At 38.5% G+C, this 15,927-nt stretch overlaps 1 protein-coding gene across 1 annotated transcript in view; it reads left to right on the top strand.

Moving 5' to 3' along the window:
* nbas (NBAS subunit of NRZ tethering complex) overlaps positions 1–15,927 on the top strand; it is a 313,145-nt gene that overhangs the window by 110,475 nt on the left and 186,743 nt on the right. Inside the window, exons 32-34 of the mRNA XM_041805537.1 lie at positions 553–665; positions 4,799–4,912; positions 14,225–14,338. Of these exons, the coding sequence (XP_041661471.1) occupies positions 553–665; positions 4,799–4,912; positions 14,225–14,338 (341 nt within the window). The remainder of the gene's footprint in view (positions 1–552; positions 666–4,798; positions 4,913–14,224; positions 14,339–15,927) is intronic.

Genomic DNA, 15,927 nt, shown 5'->3' with positions numbered 1-15,927 from the left:
GCGCAAAACATTACCCAGTTGAGGAAATTCTGTTCCATCAATGTGAACACTGAGCTAGGAGAACAACAAACTCAGGGGGACTTTGACTTCACTCTTTTTGGAAAGATACCGGTCAGTGATACACAGAATGTAGTTATAATAATATATTTGATAGCTGCTATGTTAATGGGTAAAATCTTGCAAATTATGCCTTAAACAAATGCATTTTAGGTTTTTTGGGGGTATTTTAAGAGGCTGTTTCCCCCATTTTTCAGCTTTTTGTTGAGCTAAGCCTATGTAGACCTGTGTATTTTGAAATAGACATGGTTGTGGAATGAAATTGTTTTGTCTTTCACCACATGGTAAGAAATGGCATTCTTCAAAATGTCTGTCTTTTAGCTTTAACATTAACTCACTCTCTCCCTTCTACATTTTAGTGGTCAGATCATTAAAACTTCTGCAACCCTCTTTGATTCAAAAGATTCCTTTGGTTGGCTGCCTCTGGAACAAATTATTCAGCATCTGTTTAGCTGTTGTGTGTCCATGATATGACTATTTTTCTGTCTTCACCAGGGCATGTCTCCAGCTGATCACAGACTGTCCTCCAGCCATCCAGGATGAACTGGACCTCATCAGCGCCCTCAGCCAACTAGAAGACTTTAGTGTCAACATCCTGCCATTGCAAGGTATTAAGAATATCTTTTTTCAGTTGAGAAAATATGCTCAGATAACCAAAAAGGTTCTTAACTTCCTGAATTTGTTGTCTGCACAGCTGAAGGAATCCTCATTCAAGCATTCTTAATTTAAACCCTGACATTTAGAGGATGCAAGGCTGCTGTCCCCTACCTCCCTCACCCACGTAGCATCTAAAAAATCCCCCTCCCTTCTGTCACTTCCTCCATGCCTCCATATGTCACTCCTTCATGTCGCTGTATCTATATAAAGTGTTATTTATGGTTCAACTGTTGAGCAAACAACATCTGCCTGATGGCCTAATTAGGACTGAAGTGTTTGGTCTCTGCGTGTGTGCTCCCTCAAACATACTCAAATGAATACACACAGACACACTTTTTATATCTCTGATCCATCTGTACACCTGACCCATCAGTATTCACCTCCACACTCCATTTTCCTCCCTTCTCTGGCTGCACATCGGTTCCCAAACGCAGCACTTTCCAAGTCGTGGCTCCCTCTCTTTTTGAAAGAAACTGTGGAGCCAGAATGAACCAGCTTTGGCCCCACTTCACCTCACCTCTGAACCCAGGTGTTGTTTGCCTCACAGGCCTCTGCTTTCTTCCCCCTTTTGCCCTCATCAAACTGAAATGCCAGCATTTTTTTATCTGTTTTGCCCCCTTACCCTCACTCTTTTTTGCTCCCCATGCTCTACTCGCATCATTTTTCTGCTGCTCGCTTACATGTGAGGAAAGTGAGGATAAGAGCAAAAATATTAAAAAAGGGGGAAAATGTTGCCAGACTGGGGAAAGGAGCCTTGAAAGACAGAACTAAGAGAAAATATTACATCTTTTGTGTTCATATTTTTGCCTTGCATCACTGTTTATTATCTGAATCCTATTATCAGACCTTTGATGCAAACAGTCTGATTGGCCCTGAATTGGCCGCAGTGCCATCACAATTCTTTTTTTAAATTCACCCAAAGGCACAGACACTGTCCACACACTGAAAAACACAACATTCTTTCTCCTTTCTCTAAAGGGAAGGCCCTATCCCTGCAACTTTGCACACTCTTGAGATAAACATGCACAAGTTTTGAAAGGATTCAAGCATATGTAATCCATCTCAAGCTGTCTCCTGCAGCCCTCCTACAGAGCCTCAGGCACCGCTTCCAACACATCACCCTACCCAGAATTCCCTCTAGGACTCGCCCTAAGTTATGCCGAGCCATAAAGATCCTCAGCAGGGTGCAGAGAAAGCACAGAGGCCTGTGGAGGAACATAACATGCTATTTCTCAGTTTCCTCTGTGAAAAAATGTGGAAGATTTTTGAGAGTTTCTGCATCTCGAACTCGGATTGTGAAAAAGTTTGAAACCTCCCTAAGAGTTCATTACAATCCTGTGAAAGGCCAAATACTGGAGGTATTAGCTGAGGTGTATGCATATTGCTAATGTCAACTAAAGAGAAATGGATTTCATGTCTTTACTGCACCACTGTTTGACTTGAAATATTGTGAGGAAATAAAAATAATAAGGCAAGGATACCAGAGTTTTAAAATAAAATTTAAAAAAAAAATGGATTCCACATTTTAAAAAACAATCTGATTTTTTTGTCACGTTTTTGATCCAAAAGATGCATCCTCATTGTCAAACTGACCATCACAGTTTACTCTGTGTGTACTTCTAAAATGAAGCTAATCTTCACACTGCTGACTTAGTAATTTTACTGTCTTCTTGCTTCAAAAATGGTTTGAGTGCTTTTTTTCAACAGGTTGTTTGAGACCACAGATGCAGTGCTTTTATTTTGAAGGACATATGTTTCCCACAATCCAGCTTTTGAACAGTAGTAGGACTTGGAAAATGTTCCAAAATTTGTCATGATTTTTTACAAAGGAGGCGTAGCTGGGTCCCTAAGCACACCTGGCTGAGAACCTCCATGGGATTTTTGCTACGTCATAACTTTAGAGGATAAACTGGTGCTATTTGCACTCCTATGATAGAATTATCAAATACCGGTGAAATTTTATTCACTGTGTTGCTCTTTCATGACTCTTTGCAGTAGAATTTATAACATGAATGTAGGTATCATAAACAGAAATTAATTGGCTGAAGAAGATTCTTATGAGACCGTGTGATAATGTAGGACAGTGCTTATAGGGGGTAATGGGATGAAAAGTGATGGGGCGGAAACTAACACCACATTGAAGTGAATGAATACATTCATACTGCTCTTTACCTTTTAATGTTTATTTAGGTAAACTGTGGTCACAATGTATAATTATATGTTCGTCTTATATTTTATGAATCATACCATATTGTGTTGCATGGAATGGAAGGGTATTGTGTGTTATGGCATTGTATCATATTGTGTTATGTTGCATTGTAACAAATTAACTCAATCATTTAGTATCACGTATCATATGTCATATATATCAATCACATTGTGTTGCGGTGTATTGTATGGCATCAATTGGTAGGGTATGGAATAGCATAGTATCATATATTGGATCACATCCCATCATATTGTATCGTATCGTATCACATAGTGTCATATCGTATAATATCATATCCTATCACAATGTGTCATAGAGTATTGTAGATATTGTGTCATATAGAATGGTGGGTATGGTATGGCATGCATGGTATCCTATCATATCCTTTCATATTCTGTCATAATGTGTCGTATTTTACCTGTTGTGTTATATGTATCATATTGTATTGTATTGCATTGTGCAGATCATATCATATGGTATGGTATTTCATTGAATCATATGGTATCTCATGAAATCGATACCATCGATACCATATTGTTTTGAATTGTATTTGTACTGTTCCCTTCCATTTCTTGTCATTTTATTAGGTTTCCTTCCTTATGATATAATATGGTATGGTGTAAAATGTTATGGTATTGTATGGTTTCTTTTCCTATGTTATTGTATCATTTATCATCATATTGTATTATACCATATCCTAACGTATCGTATCATGTTTTATTGTAATTAATTGTATCCTTTGGTGTCATTTGGTTGTGTTTATTTTGTATCATTTTGCATTGTAAAGCATCATATTTTTTTGTACTGTTTCTGTTTTGTTCCTCTCCACTTCTTTCCATCGATCATGCCATACCATATTATTACATATGTAATAATATGGTATGGTATGGTATTGTTTCATTCCGTATCTTATTTTTTCATATCCTATTGTATCATATTGTATCACATATGGTAAAACATTGCATGGTACCATATCGTATCATAGTGTCGCAATTCATCGTGTTGTATCATATGGCATTTTTCATTCATATGATATTGCATCATGACATTTTGTTATTCATTGTATTATATGGTAGTAGATGGTTTAGCTTTGTTTTTGTATCTTTTCATTTTGCATCTTATTGAATTGTATCATGTTGTATCATATGCTATTGTATTGTAATTTATCGTATTGTATGTTATATTATATATATGGTATCTTTTGTTTGTATCATATTGTATCATATTTATTATAATGTATTGTATTGTATGGTATTGTGTGTTGTAGTTTTGTTATGGAATTGTTTTGTATCACATTGTAATGCATTGTATCATATCATATCCTGTGGTATGGTATAGAATGGTATGGTATCAAATTATGTCATATTAATCTGTTTTATTTCCTTCTGATTCTTTTTGTTTCCTTTCGTATGGTGTCGTATGATATGGTATGGTTTCATTTTGTATTGTATCGTATTGTATTGTATGGATCGCATCGAATCATATCGTATTTTAACATATCGTACCTATACTGTATTGTTGTATCATTTTGTGTTGTATGGTGTTGTATCACATGGAATGTAGAATATGGTATGGCATTATATCAACATGTAGTTTTATAGTGTATTAGATTGTTTGGCAATGTGTGATATCATACGATATCATATATTATTTTGTACCATATTGCCTCTCACTGTATCTCATATTGTTTCATGTTGTATCTTTTATACTATACACATTATTGATAATGCAAATAAAACCAACAGCATTACTTTCAACCACTAAACTGTTAGATACAGAAGGCTTGAATTCTACTTTAGATGTACTTACCATGCAGCATAATACAATAATAAGCAGAGCTTGTCTAATGCCTTTTCTACTTTCTCTTCCTCCCAGTGCGTCTGCGATCAGACCGTCTGTCTCTCATAAAAGAATGCATCGCCCACAGCTCCACCACCTACAAGCAGTCCACCACTCTGCTGAATCTCGCCTCACTCCTCAGAGTGGCAGGTATTTACACACACACACACACTCATGCACACACAATGTATTCTGTCTGACACACTGACCTTACTGCATCATCTGTTTTTTCTTTTACATTTTATCACATGTATTATTCAATGAACATTCAATGAGCCAGACTTTGCTCTTGTGGCGCTTTCATGACAAAGCTCATGAGATGAAGCGAGAAAGCACCGCCCACACAAAGAACAGAGACGTATCCTAGCATGTGTGGGTACTTCTTACCAAGTGAACTGACATTTCACACACACAAGAGGGGGAATTCATCTTCACGAGCAGTGTTCCAGCTCACAAGCAAAAACCCACACAACCTGAAGGAGGGAACAAATGTCACTCCACTGACAAATCACTCTTTATTCTCTAGACACCTTTTTTCCTGCTTAAGTTGCATATATCTGCAGCACACCAGAAAGAGTAATGTTTCAGGTTGATAATATATAACTTTATGTATAAGCTAAATTACATGAAAACACTTATAGATAAGTGTAATTGACCTGTTCTCTTTAAGTCCAAATCTAAGTTTCTGTTCTGAATTATACACATTTTTCATGTGAAAAGTGAAAGCTCTTGCTTTTACCTGCAGTTTAGGTAGCCACAGTTCAGCCTCTTTAAAACTCTGTTTGATGCCTCATGTTACTCAAAAAAAAAAAAAAAAAAAAAAAAAAAAACAACAAAAAAGAAAAAAACAGATAAAAGTATTGATCCTTAAACCACTTTGAAAGCTGACAGGTACCAGAAAAGGGCATTCAGTTCAAACTTGGTGTTCAGGTAAAGGTCTTATTTCAACTATTCTGACTTTCTGTGCCCTTTCTATGTTTAAATTCTGAAGAATATTCCTACATTTGTACTCACATTAAAAATTTCTAAAAGATTGAAATAACCGTTTGCAGCTTTTAAAGTTGATGTCCAGTGGATATCGTACTTTAGCTTAAGTCTCTCAACAAACCTCCCCACCCCTCCCTCTATGTTCTGACCAAGTTCAGTTCTCAGTAGGACTGATCTCTATGCAGATATGCAGCCCAAAGTTGTTCAGTCCTAATTTTTAAAATATTTATGACCGCTCAAAAGTCCTATTCCCGTATGCAGATTCCTGGAAATTTTCAGGGTGAACTGCATATGCAAACAAAACATTTTTCCTTCTAACTCAATCAGGGATTATTCTTGGCATTCCCCAAGTAAAATTACTAGGGATGTCCGATATTATCGGCCTCCCGATATTATCGACCGATAATAGCATAAAAATGTATTATCAGAAATTATCGGTATCGGATTTTCATAAAAAAAAAAAAAAAAAAAAAAAAAATTCTTTCAAAAAACTTTTACCCTGAGTTTAGATCAGCCAACATTTTTACTCCTTTGTTTACAATTACTAGTACTACTCTAGTCTGGACTGAAGCTGTTTGCCTTCAATGTTTTTGTTGTAGTTTTGCCATTTGTGAAGAAGTCAAAACTAAGTATTTTGCCCTAGTTGAAGTGGCCGGGTTTTGTCAGGATTATCTCAGGGAGAGCATGATCCAAGCTGTTGTTTGAAGCTTTAAAAAAGATAAGAAAAAAGAAGCACTTGTCTTTTATAATAAATATGGTAGTGCCATGTTGGCACTTTTCTCCATGACTTAAGTTGAAGTTGTTTCTCATTTTTGCACAGGGAAATCAAATGTTTGCATTTGAAAGCCTTGTTGTTACATTTATGAATGCATCCAGTGGGGCATCACAATAAAGTGACTAAATTAGGCATAATGCATTAATTTCACAACAGGGTATATGTGATGTTGTTACCTTACATAAGCTTTGGTGGAAAAACCCCCGCATATTATCGGTATCGGTTTAAATCGGTGTCGGGAATTAAGAGTTGGACAATATCGGTTATCGGTTATCAGTAAAAAAGCCAATATCGGACATCCCTAAAAATTACCAATTTAAAGTTGGGAGAAAGCATCAGGAAACATTTAGGAGAATCCACAGTGAGTGGGAGAGAGAGGGGGATGCCTCTGTGTACGTGTTTCATTTCATTATCCGATTGCTGTTATATAATTCTCGCTGTGTGCCACTTCTGCCTTGTTCTTTTTGGATCATGGTCCACCTCAGGAGCAAGGCCACCCACAAGGGGGGATTAAAGAGGGAGCTTTCTAGGGCCCAGCCACACAGTCACAGTCTACTGCAAAGTTAAGCTTTGATATGATATGATATGATATTTTATTTTTAACCACACTTACTGGAGCATCAAGACATTCATTTTATATATTTATGCTGTAGTACGACTGTAGTCTTATTTTCAAAATGTAAATGCCTTATCTTAAAACAAAATCACTCTTTAGGGTGCAGGTGGGCGAGTGATTGAGGCGCGCGCCCCATGTGCGTGGACGGCCCGGGTTCGGGTCCGGCCTGGGGCCCTTTGCCGCATGTCTCTCCCCTGCTCTCGTCCCTGTTTCAGACTCTATCCACTGTCCTTCTCTGTCAAAGAAAGGCACAAAAATGCCCAAAATGAACCTATAAAAGAAAATCACTCTTTTATTGGTTAGGTTAACAATGTGGATGGTCATACTTAACCATTTGGAAAGTAATGTTAGACTTCAAAGCTAGGCCATGATGTGCACAAGCATCGCAATGCCAGACAACAAAACAGAAAAAACTGAGACAAATCGTAGTGTAAAGAATTACAAAATTGGAAAAGAGGCAAAAATAGGTGAAAAATGGTAAAAATGTCCAAGAAGCACAAAAATGGGTAAACATGCACAAAAAAGTAGCAAAACGGGATATAAATGCCAAAATGAAGTGGGAATAATTGTCGTGAAGTGGCAAAGTAGTGGAAAAATTGGCAAAAGTGGCAAATTAGCAGCATTAAGGGCAAAAGACATAAAAAATGTCAAATAGGAGCAAAAACCTAGAAAATGGGTTAAAAGCGGCAAAACAGTGACCAAAACTGGTGTAAAGTGACAAAAAAGGGTGAAAACAGCCAAAATAGGTTATAAATATCAAAAAGAAGTAGCAAAATTGGTGGTAAAAGTTTTGGAAAGGGGTTTGAAAGTAGCATGAATCATTAATTCCAAAATCAGAACCCAGTAATAGTTTGCTACAATTTTCAGGTCCAAAATGAGGTAACTGTAAGCTAAGAGACTAGCACCAATTCTACAAACCCAAGACACATGCATTGATATCATCAATAAATCACAACTGGGGAGGGCCCAGTCTTGGGATTTTTCAGGGGCCCAGCCAAATCTGTGGGCAGCCCTGCTTAGGAGACCCCATGCCCCTCTCCAGTCCAACAAGGAGAGTCTCTTGATATGAGATGCAGGTATGAACAACCAAATCAGGAGGATTTCAGGGGAAGTCTGAAATTGTATTGAAATTCCCATTGTGTTAATAGCTTAAGTCTTTTGTTCAGTTTGTTGGTACTAATAGAGTTGTACTCATGCAGTGAAACTGCCATGCAATGTTGCAGAGAGGACAGGCCCATCTCTCTTCTAACAAGTGAAGGTAGGGCTAACAATCAGAGACAGTGTTAATTTCACTGGCTAAAACTATGGCTAAAACTATTTGTCGATGGGCTTTTTTTCCATGACAAAAACTAGACTAGGACTAACAAAAATAGATCTGTGATGACTAAAACTGACAAAAACTAAGTTTAGTTTTCGTCAAGATGACTCAAAACTAGACTAATATGTAATGTAGTTATCGTTGTAGTTTTCGTTGAACATTCAAAATCCATGGTATTTCTCCACTGTGGGTAAATCTGTCAAAAAATGCAGCTGTATCTCTTCTGCCTCTCAGCTGTAGAAAACAGGGATGCCAGGTTTAGCAGGGTGCAGAGAACACACTACCATGATTTGGTACTAAATTTAGGCAAGAAAATAAATGCTTGGACTAAAAGTAAAGACTGAAATGTGAGGACTTTTTATCGACTAAAACTAGACTCAAATGTTTTGGGTTGTTGTCAACTAAAACTAGACTAAAACTTAAAAGGATAGAAGTTACTAAAATGTGACTTAAACTAAAATTTGTTTAAAGACTAAAACTAAGACTAAAATTAAAAATCGCTGCCAAAATTAACACTGATCAGAGAGGGTGGGGTTCACGCCAAAAACACAAACAAAGCTCAAGGAGGTGGTGTCCTGTCAATCAGTACTTAAAAAGTCAAATGATTGTGTCAGTTCAACTAAAAATGGAATTTTGATACCTGTGTAAACATATAAATCAAACTGGAATCAAATTGTTTGAAGGTGGACGAACACCTAGTTAATGCAGTTTGAGATCAATTTACGCTTCCATGTATAAACCTCAATCAGACCAGACTGGTCTTGGTGTTCTGCATGTACTCCACAGTGTCTGTGTCGGGCTTTGACCTGGAAGCTGAGCAGTATAAATGCTAAGCAAAGCAGGAGTTGTATGCCTTTGGATATCACCATAAGTTACAGGTTCATCTCAGCAGCTTGGCTGCTATCTTGTTGGCAAGGTCAACAAGAAGAGCATCTATAGTAACAAGCTGAAAGGGGACATGTTGCCACCTATCATAGAGCAGGTGGACAGGCTCCTGTCAGTGTTTTGATCCTCCTGTAGTGCATGTATACTGGGACCTGAACACTATTCTAATTAAACTGCCTTAAGAGCTCTAACATTAGCTTGACTTTGCATACTGAGTGTAAACACAGAGCTGGAAACAAAAAAACCCAAATGGAGTTTGGCATTGCTCTTTATACACCAAAATCAATGATATATGAAGTTATGATATATTTGACATCTGCTACATTATTGTTTAAATGTTGCATATTTTACCTTTAAACATTTAGCAAGGGAATTTGAGCAAAGTAACAGATTCATTGCATATTATGCTGAGTATAAAATGTGTACAGAACATAAACATTCTTTGAATTCATCTGCAACATTCCAAGAAAGATCTTATGCTTAAAGAGCACTCAGCTTTAGTAAACAACTGCATACATGCACACAAACTTCTAGGGCAGCTGCCAAAGAGTCTGTCTAGCTTTAGTAAACATATTTCAGAAGCATTTTTACTTTTCAATCTTCTCAGTCTATTTTTTTTGCAAGCTGCTACAAGCACAAGCTCTTGACCCAAAATCTGTTTACACTGCTGGAAATTCCAGATTGTATATACTCACTTTTTCATCAGGTTCTTTGATAAGTTTTATATCTTTATATCACATAAAAGCACCATGGTGCTTGCTGTTTTTAAGATTTTTAATCCTTAGCATTTATCAACAGTTTTTCCATATAAATATACTGTATGTTAGGACTTTACCAACCCTCTTGCATCCATCCTCTAACACCCTGACACAACACTGACAATATGAGCTGAAGTCTAAGATGTCGTTCTGGTACTTCTGTCCCTCAAAATGACATGACAGTTGTTCTCTCTGGATCTCCATGTTTGTTTTATTGCTTTCCTCAAACGAAGATGAGCCAGACTCCTCTCTATGTGTCTGTCTCTTTGTGAGTGTTGCTTTCTTTCTGTCGATCCTTATCCCTTCACATGTCCCCCCGTTCTGTCTTCTCACTCTGAATCTGTCGCCGGCTGAAGGAAACCTGCTAACCGGCCTGGTGGCATTTTTGTGTCTTGGCTGCTCACATCCAGTCAGCGGGTGGCCCCGGAAAAAAAAAAGGAGGCAGAGGGAGATGAGAAGGGAAATAAACAAATTTTTAAATAAATAAATGCAGGGGGGAGGCTTTTGAAGGGCGCACAGCTCTGGGGCTTCTTGGTGAATTTTTAATGCAGGTATCACCAGCACAGCAGTGCAAAAACCCTGAAGGGTTTGGTTCCCGCCTCTGTCTACGGAAATGCGCCGTAATTTATTCAGTCTAATGGAGTAGTGGTTAGAGAAAAAAATTGTCTTTCTGTCAGAAAGAATCAAGCATTGCAATCTTAGATTGAGAAGGGCGATGTGCTGACCTAGACCTCAGGAGCTGAAGCTGTTTCTGGAGCTTCAGAGTGTTTTATTTTTTTAACTGTTAACATTTTATTTACTTCTTTGATAACAATTGCTTCTTATGGAGCCCCTCTGAGGATTTAATTTAAACCAAAAAAAGCATTGCCATAAGATAATATAGTTTAAAGTTGACGGAGGAGGCACACTCACTGCTGTTTGCATGAGACAACATTAATCTGTTATCAGCATCACTCTCACACGTGTACATCTGTTTGAGCCCCTTTGTTTCTCTATCTTAGAAGTTTTGAAATGGTTAAATTTGTCAGTTCTAGAGAAACCTGTGGTTAGTCTGATCCGTCAGAGAGGATGATCAGACATCTTTAATTTCTTTGATTATGTTAAAAGCCTCTGAAACACCTTAGTCATGCAAAACAATGAAGATGCTTTGACATGCTGCATGCTGAATCACTCTGTGGGGAGTTTCTCAAAACAGTTTAAGCAACAAAATACAGTTTGTCTGGAGGGTTCATGTTGTTATAATGATATTCTTAGCACTTTACAGAGACTTTAACCATCTAATGTACCCTTTATGGACAAAAGTGTTTGGACACACCTGTTAATTATTGGATTCAGGTGTTCCAATCAGACCTAATGCAACAAATCAAGCACCTAGCCATGCAGTCTCCATTTGCAAACATTTGTGGTACTGTGATGGATGCCATCCTTGCAATAAGACAGTTTGTTAAATTCCATACCTGCTGGATACTTTACAGTCAGCTGTCAGTGGTATTATTGGAAAGTGGAAGTGTTGAGGAACAACAGCAACTTAGCAACTAAGCAGAATACCCTGTACAATCACAGTGACTCCTAAGGTGCATGATGTGTTGCCAACGCTCTTCTAAATTCCATAGCTGAAGAGATCTGAACTTCCACTGGTGTTAATGTAATTACAAAATCTGTGTGGAGGGAGCTACGTGGAATGGATTTCCACGGTCGAACAACTGCAGGCAAGCCTCACATCACCAAGTCCAATGCCAAGTGTTGGATGGAGTTGTGTAAAGCACAACAACACTGGACTGTGGAGTAGTGGAAATATGTTCTGTGGAGTAATGGATCATGCTGCTGTTAGGCAGTCAGCCTGGGTTTGGCAGATGTCAGGACAATGTTACCTGCCTGACTGTATTGTGCCAACTATGAAGTTTGGTGGAGGAGGGATAATGATATGGGGCTGTTATTCTGGTTGGGCTAGGCCCCTTATCTCCAGTGAAGGGTAATCTAAATGCTTCAGCATAACAAGATATTCTTGACAATGCTGTGCTTCCAACTTTGTGGCAGCAGTTTAGGGAAGACCCTTTTTCTTTTCAAACATGACTGTACTCCCTTTCACAAAGCAAGGACTATTAAGACATGATTTATTGAGTTCAATATGGAGGAACTTGGCTTACCTGCACAAAGCCCTGAACTTAACTACATCGAGCAACTTTGGGATGAACTGGAACAGAGATTGTGAGCCATGCCTTCTCGCCCAACATCAGTGCCGGACCTGATAAATGCTCTACAGAATGAATTTCCACAAACCCCCCCCCCCCCCCCCAAATACTTTTGGAAAGCCCTGCTAGAAGAGTGGAGGCTTATGCAGCTCTGACAAGGGAGGGGCAACTCTATACTGAAGTGCATGTATTTGAATACAACGTCATTACAGTCCCTGTTGGTGCAACGGTAAGGTGTTCGAATACTTTTGTCCATATATATATATTCGGTCTGTTACAACCAGCTGGTAAGAGGAAAGGGAAGTAACATAAAACCCAGATTTTAAAGGTTAAGTAAAGTTATTTATTAACAAAAGTAAAGTTTTGTTTTACAAATGAACAAAGGTGAGGCAACTAAGGTCTAAATGAGTACTGTGCAAAAGTGACAAATGAGAACTAAAAGAGACTCTAACCTAGAGCTTTTGAAACTTATTTAGTTTTTACCGTGAGAAAAGAAACAAAAACCTGACTACTCTAACCAAAAAAAAAGGAAATACAATACAGCACCCAACTAATGGCTAACAGATACAAACTAAGAGTGGGTATAAAATGTTCTTAAAAGTAACTAATTCGGCTGTGCGATCACAAAATCTAGTGCCTCAGCAAGTTTACAGAATTACAGAAGTTTCACAACAATGTCAAAGAGGCATGCAAGTGTGGCTGGCTACAGCTTGCTGCTGTCTTCTGGTTGGCCAGCTCCTTTTATCCTCTGCGCACTCCCTTCTGATTGGTGGATCTGGCTGGTGAACCTCCGCGCCAGTCAGCCTTCCCCTGCGCAGGTGGATGCGATCACTGAATCAGGCTCTTGCAGCAGCGGTAACCTGCAGTGGCACTCAAACCAGAACACTCAAACACACAAACGAGAACACACTCACACACACACTCAAAGAGAGGGAGGTAAAGTCCCCAGACGGCGGCAGCCGCAACAAGTCATAAATATCTTTGTTTACTTTAAACAGCCTCTCTAATGGTGGAATTCTCTAGAAATAGAGGTCACGATTTTTTACATTTCCATTCTGACGTGTAAGGCTATAATAAAACATTTTTTTCTATCATAGGGATTTGGCTAGCTATTTAGTCACCATAATGCACGTGCCTACTGTGACATAATCAAGTCATCAGCTCCAAATTGGTCTATTCTTAACCCACAAACATTCAGGGGTTTCAATATTACTACACAGAGAGGTACTTTTAGTGGTGATTCTCTGTGTTTTCCTGGCATTTGTCACCTTTCATCCCAACCCTTTTATTGGTCTGTCAACAACAGGTAAAGGCTTTGATCCCATTCCTGAGGTGTGACCTGAAATAAATACCAGAGAATGTCTTCATAAGAGCACAGCATGAACAGACATGCTCATGTGCACACCATCCTCCTCCCTTTTGAGGTTTTGCCGCCTTTTGATGACACTCTTTGACCAGCCACCCAGAAAAGAATTGACCAACACCTCCTTGTAGTAAACACAGCACTTCTATCTATTGCTTACTTGGCGTACACACAGACTAATCCAGTGCCATCACACGTCTTCTCTAATTCTTTGATCTTCTTCTGATTAGTTCGTTCAGAAGTCCTGTTACTGCCTCTTTTTGTTCACAATGTCATCTTCTTTTTGTTTATTGATCTCCAGCTGAGACCAAAGTTTGTCCAGGGTTGCCACATGATTTTTAACATCATGCCAATCACACCACAGCTAAGACTCAAAACTCAGATTCATTCCTCTTGAGAAAAAAGACATTAATGTAGTCAGATTTAGATTTGTTCTATAAAACCAGATGTTATGTGTGTTATGAAGGATTACGAGACTTGCTCTGACATGCTTGACATATGAAAGCCTTCATAATTTCATGTGTGTATGCTACATTTTTGTAATACTGAATTGTGTCTGCATATCTAGGAGATGACAAGGACACACGGAAAGGTCAAGTGCTGACCCTGCTGGCCGAGCAGGCTCTTCAGTGTCTGGACTTCAAGGCCTCGTACATCCACTGTCAGGACCTCATGGCTGCAGGTATGTAGCCAACAGACTGCACTGAAACCTATTAAAAAAGCTGAATCTCCCCACTGGCTGTCTGCCTTTCCCCTCATTTGGCTCAATTATAAAAGGGCACAAGGGCAATGGTTCCCCCATCACTCTCATTATCTGCTAAATTCATCAGCCTTAATAGAGACAGACTGTGATAACAGAGCTCTACCAATGTCAGTGCCAGAAGAGGTGTTTATTTCCTTAGAATTTATTGCATCTTGCCAATTTATCATACATAGTCTTGCTATATTTGTAATCAGTAAAAAAACACAATTTTCTATTGATCTTGGCTTGTTGAAGGACAGTTTTGAGTCATAAAGAGGCTGTTATGTCACTGAAATACAGCAGTGCCCCCGAGAATCTCTTGATGAAATCGAGCAGGGCTCTGCATTGACCATTATCATCCCATAAGCTGTCCAGTCTTCAGCTCCAGTCAGAATATAGACCTAACATCTATTAAATATTGATTTAAAAAGTATAGCATTATCATCATCATAAAGTATTTCACTTGTGAGTACTGAATTTGCCTCAAAACTGCACTCTCGTCCAAAAAACTTTTATACAGGAATGCTTAACTTTGACTTTGTACATGCTTAGAAAACTTTGCTATGATGACAGTTCACCCTGGTATTTGCTTTTAACCTGGTTCCTATACTAATTTACTTGGTTGATGATTAAAAGCAGAATCTTGGGTGGCTATAAAAAGTATTCACCCCCTTGGATTTTTACCCTTTTATTGATTTTATAAATCAATCGTTATCAATACAGTTGGACATTACAATAAAAACTTTTTTAATGCCAAAGTAAAAACAGATTTCTAAAATGTTAAAGTAAAAAAAAAAAATGTAGTGTGAACTAAGTGACTGCTTAAATATTCACTCCCTCTTAAGGTGTGATTAACCTCATTCACAATTAGTGGAATCGGGATCACAGTGAATGTGTCTCAAGTGATTACAGCATAAAGACACCTGTGTCTGGAAGGTCCAGTCACTACTTAGTCAGTATTCCTGGCTACCATTACACCATGAAGACAAAAGAACACTCCAAGCAACTCAGAGAAAAGATTATTGAAAAGTATAAGTCAGGGGGTAGATGCAAATAAATGTCCAAGGCATTGAGTTCAGTTAAACCCATCATGAAAAATGGAATATGGCACGTGTAAATCTGATCAGGCCATCCTCATGAACTGAGTAACCGTGCAAGGACACTAATCAGAGAGGCCACCAAGGCACCTATGATGACTCTGAAAAAGTTCCAAGCTTCAGCAGCTGAGATGAAACAACTGTGGCCAGGGTTCTTCACCAATCAAAGCTTTATTATAGAGTGGCAAAGAGAGCCACTGTTGAAGAAAACAGATTGAATCTCAACTAGAGTCCACCAAAAGGCATTCAGGAGACTCCCTGGTTAGGTGGAAGTGGAAGAAAGTTCTCTAGTCTGATGAGACTAAAATGGTGCTTTTTGGCCATCAGATAAGACCCTATGTTTGGTGGACACCAACTAATACACATCACCACAAACACATCATCTCCACTGTGAAGCATGGTGGTGGCAGCATCATCCTATGTGGATGCTTC

The sequence above is a fragment of the Cheilinus undulatus genome, linkage group 14 (genome assembly GCF_018320785.1).
Source record: "Cheilinus undulatus linkage group 14, ASM1832078v1, whole genome shotgun sequence".
NCBI classification, from domain to species: domain Eukaryota; kingdom Metazoa; phylum Chordata; class Actinopteri; order Labriformes; family Labridae; genus Cheilinus; species Cheilinus undulatus.
Note: the sequence above shows the minus strand (reverse complement) of the source record. Positions and strands in the feature narration are given on the sequence as shown.